General features: G+C 43.2%; 2 protein-coding genes across 3 annotated transcripts; one reads left to right on the top strand and one right to left on the bottom strand.

The window, feature by feature from the left end:
• Positions 1–2,248: 2,248 nt before the first annotated feature.
• lyl1 (LYL1 basic helix-loop-helix family member) lies at positions 2,249–10,125 on the top strand. Its single transcript, XM_080463525.1, has 5 exons — positions 2,249–2,628; positions 2,744–2,976; positions 4,056–5,637; positions 7,324–7,424; positions 7,910–10,125. The coding sequence occupies exons 3-5, from the start codon at positions 4,892–4,894 to the stop codon at positions 8,440–8,442; spliced, it is 1,380 nt and encodes a 459-aa protein (XP_080319651.1). The 5' UTR covers positions 2,249–2,628; positions 2,744–2,976; positions 4,056–4,891; the 3' UTR covers positions 8,443–10,125.
• Positions 10,126–10,374: 249 nt separating this feature from the next.
• LOC308109729 (uncharacterized protein) lies at positions 10,375–17,442 on the bottom strand. Of its 2 annotated transcripts, XM_080463523.1 has the most exons (8): positions 17,071–17,442; positions 15,791–16,119; positions 15,514–15,624; positions 15,138–15,260; positions 14,356–14,719; positions 14,149–14,208; positions 13,687–14,033; positions 10,375–13,504 (listed from the first exon to the last, which is right to left on the bottom strand). In XM_080463523.1, the coding sequence occupies exons 2-8, from the start codon at positions 16,115–16,117 to the stop codon at positions 11,939–11,941; spliced, it is 2,898 nt and encodes a 965-aa protein (XP_080319649.1). In that variant the 5' UTR covers positions 16,118–16,119; positions 17,071–17,442; the 3' UTR covers positions 10,375–11,938. The 2 variants fall into 2 exon arrangements, with proteins under 2 accessions (XP_080319649.1, XP_080319650.1); XM_080463524.1 differs by lacking the exon at positions 14,149–14,208 and having other exon boundaries at positions 17,071–17,290.
• Positions 17,443–18,598: the final 1,156 nt, after the last annotated feature.

The raw sequence follows: 18,598 nt of genomic DNA, 5'->3' as shown, positions 1-18,598 counted from the left end.
CGTGTGTTTCTATTATTATTCCCCATTTGCAGGCCGAGCGTTCATGCCGGGCACTGAATAAGAGAGTCGATGATTTGACTCGTGTGTCTTACAAAAGGAGCTACGGAGAAAACTGGGTGTGAGAGAAGCCAGGTTTTGGTTGTTGTTGTTTTTTTTCCTCTCTCTTTTCTTTCAGGAAGGGGAAACCAAAAGTGTAAACTGATTTGTTCTACAGGGTTTTATTCAGGATTACCTAGCAGTTCCCCAAGGCCCGAGGGCCGTGGGAGAATCAGGCTAAATTACCGTGAATAACCTTTCAATTCCAGCTGCTATTGGAGATTTTGGGCTGAAACTGAACTTGCCATTGGTTCATGTACGACACACAGTCATAACCCCATGTTACTAAAAATGTTCAAAAAGAAAATGATAGGTGGCAGATATAAGGTGTTTTTTTATAATAATCTTTTACTGTAAACCAATTTGCAGAAGTCCTTGGCAACACAAGTACAGTACAATTGCATTAATTATTCTTGATATATTCTGAAGATGAGGCAAATATGAGCCCCTTTTGCAAAAATGATAACAAAACTTTATTAACAGTCGAGCACAGGGGGATTTGATCGATACTTTTAATAGGAGCTTATACTGTAAAGCACGGGACATAATATTCCCAAAGGATCACTTTCTGTCCCTTGTGTAGCTTTTTATATGTTGCAGGCAAATTCATGCAGCATCTGCAGGCACAATGGCGCCACTACAACGTTATTCTGGCACACGGAGTGTGACCAACTGGAACCACAGCTGTCGCAGGCAAAGTGCTGTGACGGCCAATAGATGACACTGTCCGCTCCCAAACTACTGATCTATGCTGTTTCGGTTTTTTCTGACCCAACTGCTATCATTTGTAATGATGCTGAGGGTAAAGATGTGTACTCTATATATATATATATATATAAAACATAGTGATTATGGCGGTAGTGACAGACTTATTGTGCATTCGCTTCTTTCGTTCCCAGGACCTCGAAGGTCATGTAACTGTAAAGCCTTTATAATGTTTGTATTTCAGTCTGTCTAAGAAGGAAATGACTGAGGGAATGTAAAAGAAGTACTGACCCTGAGGTTGAGAGAGAGAGACAGATTGTGAGAGAGAGAGACAGAGAGAGAGAGAGAGAGAGAGACAGACAGATTGTGAGAGAGAGAGACAGAGAGAGAGAGAGAGAGACAGACAGATTGTGAGAGAGAGAGAGAGACAGAGAGACTGAGGAAGGAAGTTGGGGGCTCTAGCAGAGGAAAGTTACCACGATGATGACGATGGGTGTGTGTGTGTGTGTGTGTGTGTGTGTGTGTGTGTGTGTGTGTGTGTGTGTGTGTGTGTGTGTGTGCAGTCATCAGTGACACAGGTGTGCTCTGATGTCATAGGTCCAACAACTAAAATGTATATTTATATCTTTATAAATCCAAAGGCTGCAGGATATTCCCTTAATAATATTTTATACTGTGACCCCCACAAAATTCATTTTATTAGATTTTCTTTCTGAGCGCCCGAGAGGACAAACTCAAACTCTAGCTAGATACAAATAATTGTTCAGAATGTATACACTTTTATTTTTGGAATGAAAGACAGAAAAAGAGGTTCATAGAGAGTTGCCACTTTTTGAATAAAGCAATTCTCATTTGTTAAATATGTTTCCATCAATCATCTAAATGTGTCTTTATACACTGGACACAGGCAGGAATGTGCTCATATGGTGCGATGAAAACATCATTGGGGATTTTTTTATTTAAATTTTTTTAAAATAAACATGTGAGAACAGACTTGGACAGTTAAAACAAAGATATTATGGAGGGTAATTTCCCCAGTGATTATGTTATCTGTGTTTACATATGACCTGTGTGTTTGTTCACATGTGAGTGAAGCACCACGGCGTGTTTAATATAGAGACACATAAATGTGGCTGCATGCATTTAGTTGGAAACAGCCCAGATTTTTTTTTTCCAACGCCTGGGACTGACCAGTCAAGTGAGCTGTCCGTGTGTGCACTCATGCTTGGAGCCGTGAACCTGCTTGTTCGTGTGTGTGTGTGTGTGTGTGTGTGTGTGTGTGTGTGTGTGTGTGTGTGTGTGTGTGTGTGTGTGTGTGTGTGTGTGTGTGTGTGTGTGTGTGTGTGTGTGTGTGTGTGTGTGTGTTGGTATTGGTGGTGGTGGTGGTGGTGGAGGAGGAGGGGTGGCGGAGGTTCCTTATCTACAGGCCACAGGCAGCTTTTGAGGTTCTTATCAGCAGTCACCATATTGTAGTTGCACATCCTCTTGTCCAGCAGGGAGCGGAAAACTCTCCTTGCAACATGGTTCCCTCTCTCTCTCCCTCCCTCCCTCCCTCCCTCTCCTCCCGTCCCTCATTCTCTCTCCCACCTCACATTTGCCAGTACCAGAACTCTGGCAACCAACTAGAGCATTGTGTCTTCTTGGCGAAGTGGGCGAGCGAAGGGAAAGGATAGACAGGACGGTGGAAAACAGAGAGAGAGAGAGAGCGAGAGAGAGAGGTTAGGATGACATATGGACGGTGGGATGGCAGGGTCCCACAACATCCATCTCCGGGTTTAGAGTGTTATCTTCGTTTAAAGGAGCAAATTCCCAACAAAAAACAAACATGTACGTTTCCACTGTGTTCTGGCATCGATTCGACTTCACGTCACTGCGACTTGTTTATTTTTGTTGTTGTTGTTTTTTTAACCTATCGTCTATCATGATTTTTAATCTTTAAAAGGGATTCACCTGAGGCTTTCGGCTGGTGTGAGACAGTTGGGCTCCAACTCTAAGGCATCAGAAAGTGACAGGCGGACGCCGACGGGCTGCAGACGAGCGTGCGCGACCTGAAGGAGGAGGGAGAGGACGTCGGGCACTGAGCAGAGACAACATGTGCGCTCACAGATCACTTGAACTCTGACGGATTTCTGTGTGACCAACAGAGGAGCCACGACCGAATGTCATCATGTACCTGTGAGTATTTAGGATTAGTTATTCTTTCACTAGTTTTACTCCGTGTTCTACACAGTACAGAAGTGGTTTGCAGCCCGTAAACATTTTTAAATACCAATATGGATTGTTTGACAGAGATTTCTGCCGATTTCATCATATGTCAAATTATGCAATTATGTAAGTGTATTGAGTGGGGGGAAAAAATAAAGGTTTATTAGTTATTTGATAATAATGAAGATAGTTATTTAATTCAAATAAAAGAAGATGTTTTTTTCTCATTTTATGATCAATTTATTTTTACTGTCAAGCTTTTTAGGGGAAACATGGAATTTCTGTAGCAGTCCAATAGTCGCTGTAAAAAAATAAAAAAGTATTTGGCACACAAAATATCAACAGTACTATAGCAATAAAAACCACTGAAAAATACAAAATAATGAAATTACCCTTTAATATGAGTTTAACTTAGTATTTCATCTGATTTATGAAGTACTGCATTTAACAAGAATGAAGTAAACCGACACTGATACGAATCATTTCCATTATGTGACGATAATAATCATTTGTGCCGTGGCCTCGTTGGCAGTTTTGTTTTTTTAATGGAATTTTATCTTTACGTTGATGTATTCTTGTGCTGCCTTTTCATGAGGATGTTTTGTCCATCATACATTTGTACTTCACATTAAAACATAAAAATTGCTAAACTATTATTAAAATTACCTGCAAGTGCTGTCCCTGCACATCATTGTGAAAGACGGAAGTGTCCAAAATAAAGACGTGACCACTTACAAAGACAAAACAGGAACAATTTGCGATTGCAAAACCTGAGAAATCTAAGAGTATTATGCTTCACAAAGCCGAAAGCCAACAAATGTTTCTGCTTGCGTACAGTGAAATACCAGACGGCACTATCAGAGCTCTATAAGAAATCAGGTTGTGAATCTAAATCATCCCAAATCAGACTTTTTTTTAAATGCAGTACCAGATTTTACCAGACAAATACAACAAAATAAGTTGCGGTGTGTAAACTGACCTCTTGGTACATTTTCGCCTTACACCTGAGTATCGGGTTTTTTTTGTCTTCTCTCTCTTTTGTTCAACAGACTCTTTGATATCAATCCAATCTTTGGGGATCTGGGACTTTTTGAATCCTTTAAAGAATTTTGACTCACATCCTTAAAATACACACAGACAGACAGACAGACTCATTAAACGCCGCCTCTGGAGACTCATTCAAAACCGTTGAATGAGTTTGCGGCTCAGGATGTACTGTAAGAGAAATCCAGACATCCACTTCACAACAAACCATGCCAGTCGCCTCTGCTGCACCCAGAGCCACAGACGAGAGCGCTGAAGTCGCTCGCCATTCAAGGACTGCGGCATATTAAAATGTACACGTGTGCTTCATTGGAACCGTTTGCAAGGTTGAGATGAGTGAATGGGTACAGCCTCACATTCACTTTACAGTTAAAAGTCTCACAACAAAAATCAGAGACAAGGATTATGAGTGACCAATGACATGGAATTACAAGAAAAGCTGTAATTGTAAGAAAAGCTCATTTACAATTTGTGATGTGTTTTCATACTTCACAAATCAATCTAAAGTATAAAATCAAAATACACACATGTTAACACAGCCAACAAACTATTTCAAGTTTGTCAGATTAAAATCCACATTTCATAAGAGGTAGAACATTTTAAGATTGCAAGATCAGCAGAATAAGCAGAACAAAGAAAATGAAAGTATAATTTGCACCTCATTTAAAGGATTTACTAACAGGTGTCTGAAGGGGACAGTGCGACTAACTGCAGTTAGTGGACCTGAGAGCAACAGTTATTCTGAAAGTCATATAGCAACACAGCAGGGACGACAGACAGACGCCACACTGAGCAGCTCAGACAGAGCAGAGCCGCCGTCTCCTCCAGAGAGCTCACCACCATGATGGAGAAGCTGAACCATAATGCTCCACCTGCCTCACCTCCCGAACTGCCTCGCCCCCCCCCCTCCTCCTCCTCCTCCTCCTCCACGGAGTCCTCACCATCTTGTGCCTCCGTGGAGCAGGAGACTCTGGTCCAGAGCCAGACTCCAGCATCCATCAGCCCACACCCAGTTAACAAGGCAGAACCTCAGGGACACAGGGACGTCCCCTCTGCTGCTGGTGGTGCTGTTCAGTCCCCCATCACCCCGACAGAGGTGTTAACCAACCACCAAGCGGACGCAGCCGGTGCACCTGAGCCTATTGTCATGGATACTGAGGAGGATGAGGGACAGCTCGGGCCGAAAAGCATCACCACCCCTCCTGGGTCAACTAACGGGTCACCTGCTCTATCCTCTCCACCTCCACTACTGCCGGCACCCACCAAGACTTCACCGTGCCCTCTGGTCCCTCCACCCTCCAGCAAATCCATCCCTTCATCGACTTCATCATCCTTTCCTCTTCCTCCACACATTCCAGTCATCAGCCTTGGTCACAGTAAGCCCCCTCTCCCACTGCCCAACACCCCTTTGACTGCCCTCCACCCAATTCCCAACTTGCTCCACGGGCCCCTCGGGGACATCCGACGCAGCCAGTTGTCTTGCCTGCCACTGCCTGGCTCCTCTGGAGGTCCTGGAAGTTCCTCAGCTGCTTCTCCAGGGCCCCTGTTGCCTCAGCAGTACCTGCCTGCACACCCCTTCTTTACCAGGTGAGATTCTAATGAGTCCAATTCATCACTTACCCGAGGGTTTCTTCAAATTCAGCTCATGCACTATATGTCAACTCATTCAGTGTCCTACAAAAGCGGGGATGAAAACTAAAAATGCATTTCAGTGTTTGCAGACAGTATTATTATAATTTTTTTTTTAATGTTCTCCTTAAACTGGAAAACTGGAAAAAACTACTTTATAATATAAAACTTCCTTTCTAACATTTGTAACATTAACTTAAAAACATTTTGTTCTGATTATTATGATTATTATGATTATTGGTTCTCCTATTCCTTTTCAAAGAGCTAAGAATACACTATTATTATGATTGGGTCATTATTCTTAATATTATCATTATTTTTATTGTTACCAACATATTGTATAATTGCCTTTAATTTTATAATTACATTTTTTTATGTTCAAAATAAAAGACATGTACCATACCATTATATGGGCAGAATAATAGTTTCTGACCACAGTGTCATTCAAATATTTGCCCTCGCTTTTCTCCGACGATGGAGACGTCGACACTTTTGCGTGTACATAGATGAAAGTAGTTGATTTTAAAAATACAGTTTTTTGTTTATTTGTACAGGCACTTTTTGTGTCCCGAATAAAGTCACTTCTGATAGACGCCGTGACGTCTGTCTCGAGACGACATAAGAGACTCGCCGCTTGGCTACACGGCATGTTTACCAAAACCGAAGGTCTGCGGATTCTTATCTTATAAAACCTGGTACATTACAGTCTCTTGACACGTGTCGCTGATGCTGCTTTAGTTGTAACAATGGCCAAGTTTCTGTTTCATATGAAACCCCAACTGCAGGAATTTCATGATTTCCCATCATGATTAATAGTGGCTCCACTATGTGAGAACGACAGCAGGATGTGTGCAGACCCCACATTTCTCACGCAAAGCGTACCCAGCAGAGCATTTGGTGAGCGACCAGTTATCCAGGCGTATCGAACGTTGGTGCATTTATTCCCCCAAATTTTTGAAGCTATTGCTTTTAAAACTATACATCCCGTTTTTAATTACAGCAAAATTCTGTCTTTAAACTGACAAAAGGCCACAAAACAAACCTTTTAAAGCTCTTTTTTGGGGCTCGGCAAATTGGCAGCTCTTCGCTTGCTCTCCATGAAGAAAGGCGTTCATTTGCAGTCTTTATCAAAGCCCTCCTACTGTTCATCTATTCTCTACTCCAAAAAGGATTCTCCACACAGTTTCTCACAGTGTAACAGAAGAGCATCCACGACGTGAAAAGTGGGGCTTCTTTCACAGTGGATACATCTATGGCTTCCCCATCTGTCATGGAGGCCTGGGAATTAGATTCTCTCCCCTCTTTTCTCTGGTTTGTTTGTAGCAGGAGGCATTGATCTATTTCATCCCCCTCAAGTCGAAGCAGCTAGTAATCAGGCTTAATGAGACCGGGCAAAATCTCGGCATGCCCACTCAATCATGATTGAGTAGTAGCAACATCATAATCACACTGCCATTTACTGACTTCCACCACCTTCTTGCTTTCTCCGTCTGTTCGCCAAGATTTTTCTCTCTTCAGAAAGGAAACATTTGTGTGAACATGTTTTGTTCCCCCCCCCCACAAATCCAATTGCATCTATCACCTTGACTGATTGTGGATATAATTAAATTAAGATATTTGCCCCTGATGTTTTTTTCTTTCCAGTTCCTACCTGGGTCCAGCGGGAGGTGGAGGCTATGGTGTCATCAACAGCAGCCGCATCAAGAGAAGACCTCCATCACACTTTGAGATGGAGATAACCGAATGTGAGTCTCCTACAACCAAGAAAGAAGTAATAGTTGAATTGTGTTCATTTTGTTATTGTAAAAATGTATATTCTGGAGTCTTTTGTAACGACGGGCAGATGCAGGAAAGATTTTACCTTGCTGACATGTTGCGGCTGCATCTGCAGCCTTCCTCAGCGCGTCACCTGGCGTGTGATGACGTCATCACATGCCACACTGCAGATGCAGCCGAAACATGTCGGCAAGGTAAAAGCTTTCCTGCATCTACCCGTCGTTACAAAAGACTCTAGAATATAAATAAAGAAGTACATTAGAGCCAGCGTAACACTTCCTGTTTTGAACTCTGCTGCAGAAACTATATTATTGAGTTACAAGATAAAGCTCTTTACAGTGTGTGTGTGTGTGTGTGTTGATCAAGGAGCTTTTTGTTTCAACTTTTTATTGCACTTGTCAACAATAAAAACGATCTACATCTTGTGCACTTACATATAGTGTGTCTTCAACAGGTCCTCCTCAAAAACTCGCCCGTCGTGTCTTCACCAACAGTCGTGAACGGTGGCGGCAGCAGAATGTGAACGGGGCTTTCTCTGAGCTGAGGAAGCTCATTCCCACACACCCGCCCGACAAGAAACTCAGTAAGAATGAAATCCTGCGCCTGGCTGTGAAGTACATCAACTTCCTGGTCACGCTGCTCAATGACCAGGCTCAGGACAAGAGTAGGGATTCATCTGAGGACGAGGGCACTGCGGCCGCGTTGGACGGTCACAAACCGGACCCTGTTTTTCAGTGCGACAGCCCACCTCCATCCCTCTCCGCCCGGCCGGCATCAGCCCGTCCCGCCACGGCGTCGTCCCGCAGAGAAAGAGACTCAACCGACTCGGTCATCGCCCTGGCTAATTCCCCAGCCACGTCCAGTTGCTATGGAGACACGGACTGTGAAGAAAGCTTTGGGGCTAAGATCTCTCTGGTGACACATGACATTCTTGGAAAGGTCAAAGGTCAGATGAGGCTGGTGGCAACCACAAACGATGAGCGGTGACACTAAAAGAGAGGGCGTGACAAGTCGTGCAGCCGCTGCACCGCCGAATGTCACTGGCGGACGACTTTGAACACCCACAGTGCTCCAGCAATGAACGGCCTTTTTTTCAGTCCCTCAGTGCTTTGAGATCAACTCACAAACCGTGCGAATATTGATATAATTGCTTCTCGGTGGCATTTTGCAGTTCAACTTCAGTTCTGTGTGTTTTTCAGTCATGTTATAACACGTCGCAGCCACCAACCTGTGGTTTGGGGCGATTGGAGCAGTGAAGCTTCGCTCAATATTGAAATTGATTTGTATCGCCCCCCCTCCCAAAAAAGGCCATCGTGACCCTTTTGGTAAATAGGACTCCCCTAAAACTAACCTCGTGGATCCTGAACAACACAAAACAGGTTACAGAAAGTGTGATGGGATTATCACATACAGGAAATCATCAATAAAACTCAAGATGTGGAAAGTTTGCTCCTGCAGACAAATAAACTTCCCAAATTCTCAAAAGTGAGACAAAAATCTACATGGCGCCAGTGTGCTTGCAGTTTTTAGTTTACATGTAAATAATGATCACGCTACTCACTGGGTGTGGCACACTGTTCTGTGCCTGCAGCATGGCAGGCAATCATGCATTTCAAGGGGCCATTTTTAATATCCCTGCTGTCCCCTTTTTGTCAGAGAAGTAAACCTGGAGGCTCCGCCCTGACATTGTGACACACTTGTACCAGACAGAAATAAAGTGCGTTTAAGCTTGCTGTTCCTTATTTGACATCCTCTTACTGCTCTCCAAAGACGGCTCTTTGTCAGCATGATTACTCAACACATCCAAATGTTTTCAGCTCTCAGATGAGGGAACTTTATCTTTAAAACATCTTTCTCAGTAAGACGTACTCTCAGTGTGAGATGATCGAATCAAAAAGATGTTCAGTGAAATATTACCTTTTTGAAATTAGGCTATGGTTGTCGTAATGTTACAATCCTTTAATTTGATTTTGAGCAGCTATTTTAACGAGTGACGTTATTGTCGTGGTTATTATTCTCAGTTCACAGCAGGAATACCCTTCAAATCCCAGCTTGAGGGCCTGTCGGTGCAGTTTACAGATTAACACTGTGCTTGAAGTCAGTTGTGGATTTAACTGCTCATAAGAGTGAATGCATGTGTTTTATTAGTCGTCTTTTTATGTTTTGCTCTATGATGGACTGGCAGCCTACCGTCACCTGCCCTCATGTAAAGTCAGTTTGGCTTTAGCTGACCTTAAGTTGGATAAAGCAAGACAGAAGACTGATGGATGTTCACATTAAGAATTGTACTCCTGTATCACAAGTCCCCCATAACAAAACCTGCATTATGTGGGCGAGACAGTTAAAGCCCAGTGGCAGTTTATTAGTCCTTTTCACAACACTGTCTGATTTATATCACATTTCAAAAACAAGCCTTAATCACCACCAGTCAAAAAAAACAAACAGTGAGTCACGTGATGCACAAGAACAAGGAACAAACCATTCCCTTCACCAATCGTCAATAAAGTATGGAAACAATATTAATCACCGATGTTGGATCGTTCATTTAGATCTGGCTGAAAAACACATACATGCCTCCAAGAAGGCACTTGCTAATAATGGTGAATCCGTTTTTCTTTGGCATTCTAAGTTCGAGCAAGCATTCAAAAGTGTCTGTTAAAGAAGCAGCAAAAGATTTATGTGACAGTAACAAATGTGGGTGTGTGGGCATGGTGGAGGAAGGACAGGGTGGATGTGGTTAAAGACGGGGTTCAGCATGGTGGTGGAAAGTGAAAAGATTGTTAGGGGAGTCAGCTATTGGAGTGGCGCTCGTGTCTCCCTGAATTGCATGCATGCTTCGCCCTCTCAAGTGGCCAGGAAGCAGTAACAGTTAGTGCTGTCTCATTGATGGCCGACTTGTTTCCTGGAGGAGGGGGTGGCGTCGGCCATGTGAGCGCGTGTGTTTGGGGTAACAACTGTCGCACGGGAGAATGGAGAAAGAAGAGAGTAAAAAAAAAAAAAAAAGAAAGAAAGAAAGAGAGAGAAAACAGCCACGAGGATGCGCTGTGGACCTCAACCCATCCAGTTTCGGGATCAGATAACAGGAAGAGCTGCTTTCACAACACTGCTCCGGCAGCCTCTGCCCACTCTGCTGTACCAGACCACTCTGTTCCCTCTCTGCTTCCCTCTGAAACCACAGAGGGGATTGCAGGATGATACAGGGGTCACGCAGATAATAAGTAAACTGTGGCTTTCTGCAGTTTCGCCATATTTTTTGCAGAACAATTCTGATATCAATGAGTAATTATCGACCGATACTATTGCGACACGCTTTTACAGATGGCTAACTCATGCATATCTGACAATATCCGGTAAAGTATGCGTAATGATCGACACTCAGAACAGACGCGTTCGCCTACAATGAGTTTCACCATTGTGCAAGCTGGCTCACTGTTATAGCAGGATTACTATTGCAACAACACATCATCAGTAGGGTAAAACTAACCCGTCTCCCAATCGAGCTGAACCCTATTTCACCAGTGTTCATGCATTTTTGCACTTTGTCATCTCGTTTCTGCCGGCTTAGAAATTTATAAAAACATTTTCCTCAACTCTGCAGGATTTTTTTATTTTTTCAATCTGGATTATATTATGCTAAATATTGGATTGGTAATCAATTTAGTAAGGAAATATGAGGCCTTTCTCATTTGGTTGCCAATGCTAGGGTGTTAACATTCTCTCCCTCGATACAGGAGGCCAGTCAGGGTCATGTTGGCTGGCCTGGGACGCCAAGATAATGCTGCTGCTGCTGCCTCCACCTCCTCCAACCCTTCATCACACACCACCCCCACAACACCAGACCCACATGGATGTATTATGCCAACGGTGAAATTAAAAAGGTTTTTATTTTTTTGTCACAAAGTACCATTTTAACTATAATTTAGCAAATGCAAAAGTAACCTCCAAAGTCTTCAAAAATAAAGTTTGGAGCAAAATATTTACAAAACTGAAGACACAGAATGATTTTATAATCAATGTAATTTTAATGAGGCAACAAATATTGCAGGATAAGTGACTCACATACTGTACAATTCCTTTAATGATCTCGCAAATGATTGACAGCATTCGTTAATGGCTAAAAAGAAAATAGCAAATCGAAGATTAAGTGACAATATCTACGATGGATTTTTTTTTTTTATGTGCTGAAGATGACGCCTGTAAATGGTCCAGTAGAGAGGGATCTTAATACTTCGACCCTTGCTCTATCAAATCAATAGTGGAGGTTTGTTATTTGTAATAACTGCCAAAACTGCCTCAGGATCGACATATTTACTGTGGTGGATGGCCACTCTGAACCCTCATGAATCATGCTGAAATAGTTAAAAAGAAAATATTCAGAGAATTAAAGTACGCACTGCCGCTTTTGAATCATAGTTATAATACTCTCACAGGTAAACAGATGTGTCATGAATTTATATTGTGTACGTAACCTTTGTTCTGTCCATCATTCAGCTTTTAAAGCTTTCTCTCCTTGTCTGACCATGGCATCAACGCTGTCGTTTATGGATCTCTCGATATTTCTCACCGTTTCATCTGTCGTTTCTGTTGTGCTTTTTTTGCTGAATTTTCTTCTGCCCACCTCAGTTGCAGCAGATCCGGCGGCTGTACCAATAGCTCCGCCAATGGCGCCTCCCAGTAACACACCGAGCACTAAACCCAGCACAGCCCCCAGGATGACCACTTTGGGCACCCGTTTAGCAGTATTCACAATTTTCTCCCACGCTGAACTATCCGCCACCATTTTGACCCCTGCTTTAGCCCCGGAGCCAACCTTACCCCACACTGGACTCTGTGCCACCTTCTTTGCACCGGCTCCAAGTCCAGCTCCAACTTTTACTGACCCATCTGCCATCAGTTTCGCTCCACTTTTGGCCCCAGAACCGACCTTTCTCCACATGGGACTCTGTGCCAAATTCTTTGCCCCGGTTCCAAGCCCAGCTCCGAGACGCTTGGAGCTGTCTGCCATTATTTTGGCCCCAGATTTTGCCCCCGAACCAACTTTCCCCCACATTGGACTTGCCGTCACTGCCTTCGCTCCAGATCCCACCCATCCAGAACCATCCACCACTACCTTGGGAACTCGATCTCCTACTGCTTTGGACACGTTTCCGGCAGAAGCTCCCACCTTCCCCCACACGCCGCTATCAGCCACCATCTTCTGGACATTTTGTGCACTGCAGCCAACTTTTCCCCAAACTGGGCTGTCTTTTACCTTCTTGGCTCCTTGTCCAACCAAGACAGAGCTATCTGCCAATAGCTTGGGTAACATCTTTGTAGTAGACTGCATTTTCTCCATAACAGAACGCAGAAGTGACGGCGACATGGTGGAAGGCGTAATAGGCGGAAGGCTCTCAATATTCATGGTTCCTACAATCCTTTCCGCCTCATCCCTTCTTTTCTCAATCTCATCCTCTCTCACGTCCTCTTCGCCTTCCAAAACAGGCTGCATGTACGAGTAAAGAACCTTGCTTTTAGGAATTTCCGCTCTCTCATGCTCCTGTCTTTCCTTTGCCAGCTCCACCTGCCTCTGCCTCACCTTGTTCTCTGCCTCTTGAAAAGCCGGGCAGGAATAACACTGTCCTCCGGCTTCCTTTACCGTCTGCTCCACCTTCTCCAGCAGCTCGGCCACGTTCTCCCTTTCTCTCCTACCTCCTCCTTTCTCCAGCACATGAAACCTGTCCCCACATTTCTCTACAAGCTTTAACAGGTCTCCCCGCTGACTGGTGATGTACGCTTCAATGCTGTCACTTCCTGCCTTCCCGCTTTCCCTCAGTCGATCGGCGTGGGTAAACAGGACCAGGGTGTGCTTCTGAACTGCCTCGGGGCCAAAAACATTTTCCAGCGCCCCGAGAGCCTGCAACTCAGTCTTTGCAGGCAGGTCTACGGGGACACACAAGAGGAAGGCGTGTGGTCCAGGACTGGCCAAGGCAATGCAGGAGGAGATCTGAGTCCGCACCTCCTCTGGAGTCTGCTCTGAATTGAACCAGTCTGGCGTATCCACCACTGCCACCTGCAGGTAATAGAGGAAACATGCACGTGTATCAGGAACTCTGCCAGGCTGTAGGTTGTTTTTTTTAAGTGTACAAAAAATGTGGCATGAAAATTTGCACATTTTAAGGTTTTGGCATCGGTATAAGGCGAAATGTGCAAAATATGCAATCAAACACCACCTCGATTATTTTAAACACCAACCTTTCTGCCTTGAACCGGGCCTTTCTTTTTCTCACACTGCTGAGTGATTGAAGTGAGGCTGTCTGGACGAGATTCAAACTCCTCAAGCCCAAGTATAGAGTTACCAGCTGCACTCTTTCCTGCTCCAGATCGCCCAAGCAAGATCAGGCGAAGCTCCGGAGGGGAAGAGGAGGAGGATGAAGATGAAAGGTATGAGGGAGATGTAGAGGATGAGGAGAGCAATGAAGGAGAGGCAGCAAAGGTTGGAGGGGAGGAGGAGGAAGAAGGAAAGAAAACAGGCGCGTGAGGCGTAGAAGTGGGAGATGCTTCTGGCGATCTCTCTTCAAAGCTGTTGATTCTGTGGTGAACTGAAAAACCATCAGACAAAATCAAGTCAATAACATTAAAGTGTGCAAGAGTTAAATAGTAAATCACTACAATCACAGGAGAGCATCACATCAGGCGATAAGTCCAGTGACTTACAGGTAGAGACTACTTTCGGACTTGATTCAGTGTCAGAAATTTGTGAGAGTAGAGCTCCCTCTACAGAGAAAAACAGAGAAACATGTGAGAGCTCTACTCTTTTTTTTCTACTCACTGAGATTTGGTTTGCATCATAACATTAAAAAAATAAATAAATCAGAGCACAAAAAAACCCCAATGTGTGGCAGCATCCACTTCTAGATTTACCTGCATTCAGTTTGTAGCTGGGTGTCCGGTTCAACTGCCGGTGGTCATGTGACTCTGAATATGGCTGTCGCTCAGGTGCTGGAGTTGAATAACCCCCATTGGACACGGGCTCCACATACATTCTCGCTTCCATTTCATTTCTCTCTTTCCTCCTGTTTTCCAAGTTGTTCACGTAGTCCTCGTCTCGATGAAGAGTTTCTGTGTTTGGAGTGGATGATGACTCCATCGCCCTCATTTTTTCTTCCCTTTGAGCTCTAAAACTTTCCATGAGCTCATCTGTCCGTTGTTTCACTCGTCTGTCGAGCTCTTTCTCCTGTGGCGATTTTTTATGGAAAACTCCATGTTTCTGCACCAAATCATCTACCTGAGACCAAGACATATAGAAAAATCCTTTAATAAACCATTTCAAGTGCAGGAAACTAGGAACTGAATCATTAACATGAATGTAAATTGGGGGGGGGGGGTATTTGCTGAACTGAACTAAAGTATTTAAAGTGCTCTTTAACAGCCAAAGCAGTCGTGACTACATCTGGGTGAGAATTACAAATGTGACGCAGGGTGGTGTTCATAATGACACCATGCCAGCATTATCTCAGAACAAACTATAGATCAACAGCAACCAAGACATGCACAAAATAATTTTTTTATTTTATTTTTTTTACAAAAAGGCGAAAACGTCTGCAACCAAATGACAATATAGACTCACAGGATCAAACAAAATAGACTTGGCTTTATAGCATACTTACCAAAGTGCTAAAACATGTGTGCAAACACGTCCTTACCTTCTCCAGCAGCTCCTGAACTTGCCGTCTGTCCTGGCGCTGTCGATTGTTAAAAACATGGTACCTGCCTCCACAGCGCTCAATCATTTGCCTCAGGCCTGGGCGTTCTCTCTGCAGGTATTCCTGTGGGAAGGAAATTGGCTTGGCATCAATTTTAACGACTGAAATAAATCTTTTTGGACTTCTTTCTTAGCTGCTTTTGTTTCCAAATCTTTCCCGGTTTGAACACTGAAATGTGAGGAAATATATCAAGGACAACCGACAGGTTGCAACTTCCCACCCCCACGTTAAATAGACAAAAATGAAGAAATACACAAATGGCGACTCTTCAAATACTTGAATTTGCCCTGAAACTAAGAGGTTACACCCTCAATACCTCTGCTGCTTGTCCCATTAAGTAGTCCCCACATGTCAGCAGGACCAGGGTGTGATCCAGCACATCTCCTCCGAACAAGTCCTCCAACTCTCCAGGCACACGACCCTCCATCTGGGAACAACATGCAAATAAGCAGGAGTCTTTTAATCTGACTGGATTTACTTTAGAAATGATCAGCGTGATTAGTTTAAAGGTTTTCCTGCTGGGAGGTGTCACCAATGATGCCCCAAATTAAAAAATGCTGTCACTTAAAATATTCAGAAGAAAACAGACTAACCTCTGTGAATTGCCCGACAGGCACCAGCAGCAGAATGGCGTGCGGACCTGGTTCTAACATCGTGATCGCTCGCTCCGTCTCCTTTTTGACATCGTCCACCATATTTCCACCAGTCCAGTACCATCTTGGCGCCTCCACCAGGTTCACACTCCTGCCCTCCGCCTTGCCCTCTCGCAGCTGGCAGCTCCGGGACGCGTCGGTGGAGACGGGCGCCAGCCAGTTCAGGATTGTGTCTGCGGATGATGTCTTTCCACAACCGATGTTTCCCAAAAGGACCAGTCTCACCTCTGGGTTTGATGACCCGTAAGAGCTCCCCCTCAGACTCATACCTGATACAAAAGGAAGAAAAGAATCTGAATTTTTTTTGCATACTGTTTTTTTTTTCTGCCTTCTCTTGTCTGGCCCCCAACAATTAGTGATTTCAGTTCTCATGTGACAATCATTTTGATCAGGGAATCAATTTTCTCTTTGCTGCATCTGAAGGTGTACCGTCAGACAAGTTGAGCATGAAACCAGAGCCAAAGAGAGCAGGAAAACAAATAGCTATTTGATTAAGTATTTGTTGATTCAGTCACATCATGCAAGATGTTATGACTTTCGGGTTTGATTGCCTTAGTCCTTAGATTACTTTATTCTCTTTTCCTCTATTTCCTTCTCTCCGTGTACTATACTGAAAATAGAAGTTACATATCAAGTCAATATTTCAATACATTCAAAAGATTCCATTCTGCTCAAGTTTTCCACACGCGTGAACAAGAACTACAGTAATTGATAATGACATGGGAACTTGCTGGTTTTCATTTCACTGGTACCTCTCCTTTTTTTTTTTCTTTCTTATATCCCTATTTTCTTAGACGGCCGGGTCAGCCACACCTTACAAATCCTGTTAAGCTACATTCTACCTGTGCACTTTTTTTTTTTTTTTTTTTTTTTTTTTTTAACTGGACAAAGAAAAAGAACATCCACCAATAAATGCGGTAAAATAAAGAGTGAATATATATGGCATGGCACATTGAGCGTGATGACGCACAGCTTGTTCAACTGAAACTTGGGGTTGACTGATTACATAACCAAAATGTCTAGATGATAGAGTCTTCAGCCGCGGGTTCAAAGGTAATAGCACTAAAACAACTTAAATAACTGCACGACTCAGCGCAGTATGTTGATCCTTGCAAAGAAACGCATCACAGTACTGTCGTTTTACTTGGGTGTAGCTAACTACACCTAATTCGTAGTTTCAGAAATTAAAGATTTGAAAAAAAAAAAAAAAACGTACTTACTCAGGCGATTGTGGTCTTTATCCTTTATGCAGCGTCTTTATTCGGTTGGCACTTCAAAAGCGTCTGTCGCTCAGACACCTTCAGTACATCTTGGTTCCAGTGAATCCCTAAATCTTCCTCCTGAGGTGGGATTTGTCGAGCGACCTCTCGTCACCACTCCCAGCTTTTAAATGAATGCACACGTGAACACACGCTCCGAACTATATATTTTTTTGTGAACAACAGGTTTCTTTGTGTTCCGGCTGCTAAGCATACCGAGATGGGGCGGAGTGTGTGAAACCACTCCGTTTGATCCGCCACACCCCTGAGGTGTCAAAACTCCTCGACGGCTGTCAGAGAAGCCGTCTGCCTGAGTTCTGAGTCGGCGAGGGAGGCAACAGCTGAACTAAACCTTTAAAATTGCATTGGACTTGTCCAGACAAGAATGACGATACGTCCCAGACACAGACGACAATGAAAAGGAACGACTCAAAGATAAACTTGAGATTGCTCGTGTTTTTGTATTAGTTACATTTGAGGTCATAGGATCAATACACATGATGCCACAATGTTAAGTTTAGCCTGAATGATCAGAGGTGAGTCACATGCCCCTCCCCATTTTGGAAGGAGAATTAAATGTTTCCCGCCACATAAAAGAGACTCCAAAATGTGCTAAAGTACCTTTTATCTTCCATAATGCAATAAGTTCCAGGCCTGCAATTAATTAAGTCACCAAACCAATCTCACTCTCATTCCTTTGAGTAGTAAGTAGTAATTGACAAACCACCTCATTTTAACTTGATATTGGTTAATTAGTGATTTTCAACGGAGTATGGTATGCCAATAGACTTTTTAAACAAAATAAAAAAAATATTTATGGAACAATGACAAATTACCACTGAATGAAAAATGTTGCAGACGTGACAATCCATGTGTCAGAACAGAATGTTCTTAATAAATCGAATTGAGGATTTACACATCAGCTTGAGAGGGCATATTTATTCAAAGAAAATGTCTTGTACTATAAAATAATACAGCATAATGAATGACCAGTATACAAAAACAATATTTTTTGATTATCGTGGTGTCGATACTGAAACGGTCACCATAGATACTCCAGAGAGCTTGAATGGTGTCTGACTCACCGACTGACAATCTTGTGTAACAGAGAGCTCAAATATTTGTTTTTTTTTTAAAGATCATCATCATAACAGAAAACTCCCATAACTAAACATGCACATGTGTGATAAACACAATGGAAAGGCTACACAAAAGCATATAAAGAAAACAAAACAACCAACTAATATTTTCTACTTTAAAGTAGCTAATGTGTCTGCTGGCTTTGTATTGTTGTCTTCAATCTTCACTCACAGCCCAGGCATCAAATAAGCAATATTTTCCAGAGTGGAAGGCTTAAAATAGAATTTTTAAAAACAAAATTTAAAACCGATCTTTTATCATTCTTGCGTAATGTACCATCAGTTGAAATATTTCACTTCTGTGATCACGTGTTGTTTTAGAAAATGTGGTGTGTGAAGCGTATGACTCA

This window comes from Lipophrys pholis (assembly GCF_963383615.2).
Source record: "Lipophrys pholis genome assembly, chromosome: 5".
NCBI classification, from domain to species: Eukaryota; Metazoa; Chordata; class Actinopteri; order Blenniiformes; family Blenniidae; genus Lipophrys; species Lipophrys pholis.
This window is presented reverse-complemented; position numbering and strand designations above follow the sequence as displayed.